The sequence below is a fragment of the Cebus imitator genome, unplaced genomic scaffold (assembly GCF_001604975.1).
Source record: "Cebus imitator isolate Cc_AM_T3 unplaced genomic scaffold, Cebus_imitator-1.0 Scaffold87, whole genome shotgun sequence".
Classification (NCBI taxonomy): Eukaryota; Metazoa; Chordata; class Mammalia; order Primates; family Cebidae; genus Cebus; species Cebus imitator.
In genome coordinates this window covers 4,632,126-4,639,391 of record NW_016107402.1, presented here as the reverse complement: position 1 = coordinate 4,639,391, position 7,266 = coordinate 4,632,126, and the positions used below count along the sequence as shown (strand labels likewise).

The 7,266-nt window shown below is 48.5% G+C and overlaps 1 protein-coding gene across 1 annotated transcript in view; it reads left to right on the top strand.

Moving 5' to 3' along the window:
* Positions 1–434: 434 nt before the first annotated feature.
* Positions 435–7,266, top strand: part of GPATCH3 (G-patch domain containing 3) — an 8,509-nt gene continuing 1,677 nt past the window's right edge. The window contains exons 1-6 of the mRNA XM_017534815.2: positions 435–918; positions 3,692–4,116; positions 5,437–5,611; positions 6,105–6,164; positions 6,746–6,867; positions 6,999–7,126. Coding sequence (XP_017390304.1) covers positions 468–918; positions 3,692–4,116; positions 5,437–5,611; positions 6,105–6,164; positions 6,746–6,867; positions 6,999–7,126 — 1,361 coding nt within the window. The 5' untranslated portion in view covers positions 435–467. The remainder of the gene's footprint in view (positions 919–3,691; positions 4,117–5,436; positions 5,612–6,104; positions 6,165–6,745; positions 6,868–6,998; positions 7,127–7,266) is intronic.

Below are 7,266 nucleotides of genomic sequence, written 5' to 3'. Positions count from 1 at the left end.
TGTAAGTTAGACCTGCGTGTTTCCTCTCTTGTGAAGTATCTGTGGCCCATTTTTCTACTGGGTTATCTTTTCCTTACCGATTTGTGGGACTTCATCAACACATTTTGGAAACATAGATGGAAGAACAACAAAAATGTTCGGAGCTGAGGAAGGCCGACATTAGGTGTGCAAGATCCACAACTAAATATCACAAAAACGACCCCTCCCGCAGGCTGCTTCTTTGGTTTTCATGAGCGCTTAATGAAAGAACTCTATAACCCCATTTTCCAGGTGAGTTTTTCCATCATCCCCGGCTTCCCTCTGTGGGAAAGAAACACGGACGACTTCGGATCTTCCAGCTCCAGGTTCTACAACCTCAACCCCAACGGACTAGTTACAATTTTCACAATCTCGAAACACATACGCTGGAGCGTTGCTCGCATTGTTCTCGCGAGACTTGCTTCCAGCAGATCATGTGACAATCCAAGATGGCGTTGCCCGGCGAGGCGGAGGAGGAGACGACAGTTTACCTGGTAGTGAGCGGTATCCCCTCCGTGTTGCGCTCAGCCCATTTACGGAGCTACTTTAGCCAGTTCCGAGAAGAGCGCGGCGGTGGCTTCCTCTGTTTCCACTACCGGCATCGACCTGAGCGGGCCCCTCAGCAGGCCGCTCCTGACTCCCACCTAACTCCTACCTGCCCAGCCGCTGAGGGCCAGCTTCTCGCCCAGACTTCGGCTGCCGATGCCCGGCGTGTCTCCACTCGAGACTCTACTCCAGTCCAGACCCGCACCTGCTGCTGCGTCATCTCAGTACGGGGATTAGCTCAAGCTCAGAGGTTTCTTCGCATGTACTCCGGCCGCCGGTGGCTGGATTCTCACGGGACTTGGCTGCCGGGTCGCTGTCTCATCCGCAGACTTCGGCTACCTACAGAGGCATCAGGTAAGAGTGAGAAAGTTAATAGACTGGGCTTAGAGGCCTGGAACAGAGGCCGCTTTTCAGAGGAGTGGTGAGGATAAGTCAGGCCTCTGGTTACGACTCCAGGAGTTTAGGTCATATTTTAGACAGAGCTTCCGGCTTAACTGGCAGGGAGTTAATTCAATGCAGGGATAAAAAAAACCCGGAGAGGCTTATTCAGAAGAGCCTTACTTTTGTTAGGTCCCTTCTGAGACCCTTTCTCTATGCAAGGGGTTGATTTAGCACTAACACAGAAGGAAAAAAGGAAATCCAGTCTCTAATCCTCTTACTGTCTTTCTCTCCTGCTCTCTCTTTGTGCTTCCTACCCAGTCCTTTCAGTAAGATGTGAATGAAGAGACAATCTCTTTTCTCTGGACAGCTCCCACTTTCATGGGAAATCACTTTGATGGGGAAACACGACAGTACAGAGCCTTGCCAGTTCACACATTCAACAAATGCTTGTATTGCTACACTTAGTGTGACTAGCTGGATTTGCAGAGAACAGTTGGACTTAGTGTGTGCTCAGAATCCACAAAGGAAGAGATTTGGAAAAAGGTAATTGCCACAGAGATGTCATTCTAATTGTTAGCATTCCCCTACAGCACTGTCTGTGTATTTAGTAGGCACTGTTCTAAGCCTTTCGTTTTCTTATTGACCCCTCACAACATTCCTATGACATAGGAGCTATTGTTACTTCCATTTTATAAGTGAAGAAACTGAGGGATCCAGAAGTTATATGACTTGCCTGAGGTTACAGAGCCAGTGTCAGAGCTACAGCAAACCTAGGCATTCTGTTCCAGAGCCTATACTGTTTATCACCAAGTGCCGTGAGATGACAAAGAAGGGAGAAACTGTAAGGAAACACCACACTCTGAGTTCAAATTATGAGCCCTTTATTTATGAGAGTCAGCTAATGCTCAAAATCTCTTGGCTTGATTTCCCTTTATACCTTGATTTAGGTAGGGGAGTGACAGCCTAGTTGAAGCAGAATTTTACAGAAGCAGAACAAGCAAGTTAATAGGAAGAGGCTGGTAACCAAGGGGCAGGAGGTTTCCAGGACTGTTGATTGCTAAGGGTATTTCCGTACAATCACTAAGTGGGGTAGCAGGGCGGACTTCCCATACAATCAATCACCAAGGAAGGTATTCACAATGGCAGATAGACTTGCCAAGCAGGATGCGGTTACAGTGGTTACAGGTGCTGTGAACAGTGTAAACCACTTTTAATGAGTGCAGCACCATGACCCAGTAAGGATGAGCCCTGGGAGGGAGTGGCTCCAGACAGCTTGTCAGGTTTGCAGCTAAGATGGAGTCAGTTAGGCTAACCCAGGTTAGGTTATTACAAAACTAACTTCCTAGATGGATCATGAAATGTGGCTTTCCATCTGGATCTTGAAAAATAAATAGAAGTTAATAGGAAAGAATGGCGTTTCTGGGTTTCAGGGTAAATGGCATTTTCAAAGACACAGCTTTGAAAGCCCATTAAACTTTCAGGGCATATTTAAATTGTTCAGTGTGGGCTGAGTGCATTGGCTCCTGCCTGTAATCTCAGCACTTTGGGAGGCCCAGGTAGGCAGATCTCTTGAGCTCAGGAGTTCCAGACCGGCCTGGACAACATGGTGAAACCCCATCTCTACCAAAAACACAAAAAATTAGCCAGTTGTGGTGGCATGTGCCTTTAGTCCCAGCTACTTGGGAGGTTGAGGTGGGGGGATCACTTGAGCCCAGGAGGTGGAGGTGGAGGTGGCAGTGAGTCAAGATTACGCCACTGTACTCCAGCCAGGGTGACAGAACAAGACCCTGTCTCAAAAAAAAAAAAAATAGAAAGAAATTAGAAGAAAAAAGAGAAAAAATTGTTTGGTGTGCCTGGATCACATTGTATGAATACATACAGGAGGTGGATGTTGGTGACAGTTGAGAATCAAAAGGTAACTAGTCACAGTTGGATTGCTTGAGGCCAAGACCAGTCTGGACAACATTGCGTAACCCTGACTCTACTAGAAATACAAAACTCAGCTGGGCATGGTGACACATGCCTGTAATCCCAACTACTTGGGAGGCTGAAGCACGAGAATCATTTGAACCTGGGTGGTGGAGGTTGCAGTGAGCTGAGATTGCACCACTGCATGCTCCAGTCTAGGTGACAGAGTGAGAATCTGTCTCAAAAAAAAAAAAAGGGGGTCATCAGGAGCCAGAGCTGGAAGAAATTTGTATGCCCAGCCAAGGTGATGAGAAATGGCATGAAGCTACTAGGTAGTTCTGTAGATCTGCTTGGGGAGAGATGAAGAGACCTGGCGAAATTTGAAAGGGAGGAACAGCACTAGGCTAATGGATTTATTTTATTATTTATTTATGTTTGAGACAGAGAACTCTGTTGCCCAAGACAGAGTGCAGTGGTGCAATCTCACCTCACTCCAGCCTCACCTCCCAGGCTCAAGCAATCCTCCTGCCTCAGCCTCCCAAGGAGCTGGGATCACAGGGTGCCAATTTTTTTTTTTTTTTGGAGAGATAAGGGTCTCTCCATGTTCCCTAGGCTGGTCTCGAACTCCTCAGCTCAAGCAATCTTTGTGCCTCAGCTTCCCAAAGTGCTGGGATTACAAATGTGAGCCACTGTGCCAGCCTGGATTTATTTATTTTTATTTTGTCTAAGTCTGCTTAGTAGGGAAAGGCTAACAGCTTTAAACTTTGGCCGATTTCTGGCTCAAGTGTTGCTGGAGGCTTCTGGGTTTCAAGATCCATTCTTCTCCTTCTTTCCCAAGGTTTGGGCTCCTTTCCCTTCAAGACCCGGAAGGAAATGCAGAGTCGGAAGGCTGAGAATGAAGCCTTCACCCTGGCTGACCTGAAGCAACTGCCAGAGCTGAACCCACCAGTGCTGATGCCCAGTGGGAATGTGGGGACTCCCCTGCGGGTCTTTCTGGAGCTAATCCGGGCCTGCCGTCTACCCCCTCGGATCATCACCCAGCTGCAGCTCCAGTTCCCCAAGACAGGTTCTTCCCGGCGCTATGGCAATGTGCCTTTTGAGTATGAGAACTCAGAGACTGTGAAGCATGAAGAGTTTGTATATACAGCAGAGGGCGAGGAAATACCCCAGGGAACCTGCCTGGCAGATATACCAGCTAACCCCTGTGAAGAACCTGAGGAAGAAGCGAGGAAGGAAGAGGAAGAAGAGTCCCACTCAGATGATGTGAGTACAGTGTGCTACCCTGTCCTTGCTGACAACTGAAAGAGGCCAAAGGCATTAATAATACCACTCTTCAATTGTCTATTACAAGAGTTCTTAACCTGGTCCTCAGGAGGATTCCAAGATGCCTGAGAACTCTCTCACAAGGAATATAAAACTGCATTCGCATGTGTGTATCTGTATTTATTTATGGAGATGGTCCAGAGCTTTGTAGATGGGTCTTATTTTTCATTCCCTTGGAAGGGATATAAGGAAGGTTCCTTTTTATTCATTTTTTCTTTTTGAGACAGAGTTTTGCTCTGTCGCCCAGGCTGGAGTGCAATGGTGCGATCTTGGCTCACTGCAACCTCTGCCTGCCAAGTTCAAGCAATTTTCCTGCCTCAGCCTCCCTAGTACCTGGGATTACAGCCATATACCACCACACCTGGCTAATTTTTGTATTTTTAGTAGAGGCGGGGTTTCATCATGTTGGCCAGGCTGGTCTCGAACTCCTGACTTCACATTCTGACTTTTCTTCAGCGCCTGAGGGCCTGCAGGGTTTCAAGCCAGGAGTCATTCTATCATTCCACAAGTCCAGTCAAGTCAAGGGCTAGTGTAGGATTCCAAAGGCATTCTAAGATGCATTTCCTGCCCTCAAAGAGCCTAAAATCTCCCCAAAGAGAAAGAACCACCATCTGGAGACACTGCACAGTGTGGCCACCCGGGTTTGCATTGCTGGCTTTGCTGCTCCCTCAGCGTCCTCTTTTGGACAAACAACTTTTTACTCCCCTGAACCCAGGTTTTGTCGTCTGTAGAATAACGGTACTTATCTCACAGTGTTGTTGTGATTGATTAACGGAGCTCAGCTATGGGAAGGGCCTGACACACCGGAGACAGTGAGCGTTCTTGTCCATTCTTTGTGATGTCACATAAAAAGGCCTAAACAGTGTGTATTGATTAGTACTGAGAGTTCAGAGACTGGCGAGAGAGCTGTGGGCCTACACGCCGGGGCCTTCTTGTAGGCTGTAGGACTCGAGGGACAAGGAGGGTTTAACCAAGTGGAGAAGAAAAGGGTGTGGGAGAGGAAAGTGGGTATTTCAGGCAGGGGAAAGACATGGCCAAAAGCACAGAGGTGAATTGGGCTTGTGGAGACTGGAGGAAAGTATGTTGAGAATTATCAGAAGATGGAGACATGCTGGTCAACAACCAAATATGTGCTACTGTTGGAGAAATTTGAAGGACTGGAGCTAAGGCCAGCCACACATGCCTCCTGTACCCTCAGCTTCCCTCCCTTGGGGCATGAGGTCAGGAAGCTCAGGCAGATCACCTCTCCCTGCCTTTTAGGATGATGACCGGGGTGAGGAATGGGAACGGCATGAAGCACTGCATGAGGACGTGACCGGGCAGGAGCGGACCACTGAGCAGCTCTTTGAGGAGGAGATTGAGCTAAAGTGGGAGAAGGGCGGCTCTGGCCTGGTGTTCTATACCGATGCCCAGTTCTGGCAGGAGGAAGGAGGAGGTAATGCTGGTACCCGGGCAAAGGCAGGGGTGACCCCTGCTGCCTTCTCTTGGGGCTATCTGTTCCATACGGTAGATTCCCTAGTGGTGAGCCCAAACAAAAGGCTAGGGAACAGGCTGACCTTTATTGTATATGAGAGACCAATTATCCTTTTGAAGAGGAGGAATCAGTGAGATGAGGAGAAAATGCGCCCCCCTCCAATTCTGAATAACCCTCCCAGAGGAAGGATTTTAAAATACAAACAAGCTGGGTGCAGTGGCTCATGCTTATAGTCCCAACTACTCAAGAGACTGAGGCAGGAACATCACTTGAGCCCAAGAGTTCAATGCTACAGTGAGCTATGATCACACCACTTTACTCCAGCCTGGGTGATAGAGTGAGACCTTCTCTAAAACAAACAAATGCCCCAAGTTTGTGTCTAAGTCTAGGTTTAACTCTGAACAGAACTGAGAGTCCTTAATGCACTCTGTTGGATGCTTTTATATCCCTGCAGATTTTGATGAACAGACAGCCGATGACTGGGATGTGGACATGAGTGTGTACTATGACAGAGGTACTGGGCAAGGAGTGGCAACACTGGGAGGTGAAACGGGTGTCCTGGCCTTGCAGTGACATTTCGCCAGAGCTAGCAAAGACTGAAACAAAGGACCATTCCCACTAAGAGGGTTCCTCTTAAAACATCTTTGGTTATGTACATTAAGTGCTGGTTTTGGACAGAGCCTTCTTCCTTTCTTGGAGGAGGAGGAGGAGGGACAGATAGCCCTCAGGAGCTCTGGGTCTGATGGTCAGGTCCTAGTAGGGTGGGATGGTCAGGAGCTCAGGCTCTAGTAAGGGTTTAGATTTTAGAAGAGAAAATGACCTGGGTGGGGGAAATAGCCAAGTGGGGGAGGGAAGAAGACCTGGGTTCTAATCCTCTCTGTCATTCGTTGGCTCTGTTACTTTTCTGCACCACAATCTTCTCATCTGTATAATTGGGGAGAGCCATGGTTCCTACTTTTGGGGAGCTCTCAGTTAAATGAGAGAGGTAACACACCATTAAAATCAATAAATCAATCTTATTAGGGGGTCCTAGAAACCTGATTCTTCCCCCTCCTTCTGAGAGGGACGCTTCCATAAACATCTCTGGTTCCTCAGATGCTGGAGACAAGGATGCCCGAGACTCTGTCGAAATGCGTCTGGAACAGAGACTCCGAGACGGGCAGGAAGATGGCTCTGTGATCCAACGCCAAATAGGCACTTTTGAGCGCTACACCAAGGTGAGTGAGCACTGTGCCCACCCCATGGACACCACTATTTTCCTTCTCTACTTTCATTCCTTCTCCAATCCGCATTCCCCCTGCTCCCAGCAGGAGCCCCATTTCTTGAGTCTTGTCCCTTCATTCGGCAGGGCATTGGGCGGAAGGTGATGAAGCGGCAGGGCTGGGCTGAGGGCCAGGGCCTGGGCAGCAGGTGCTCAGGGGTACCTGAGGCCCTGGATGGTGATGGCCAGCACCCCAGATGCAAGCGTGGATTGGGGTAAGTGTGGCCGAGGGACTTCCCTGGGGGCCCAAGCCTTTCATCTATGCCCTGGTTTCCCTTTTCCCACTGGTTTTGGCATGGGCGCCGGGTACTATTATTCAAAAAATAAATAAATAAATAAAATTTTAAAAGTAGAT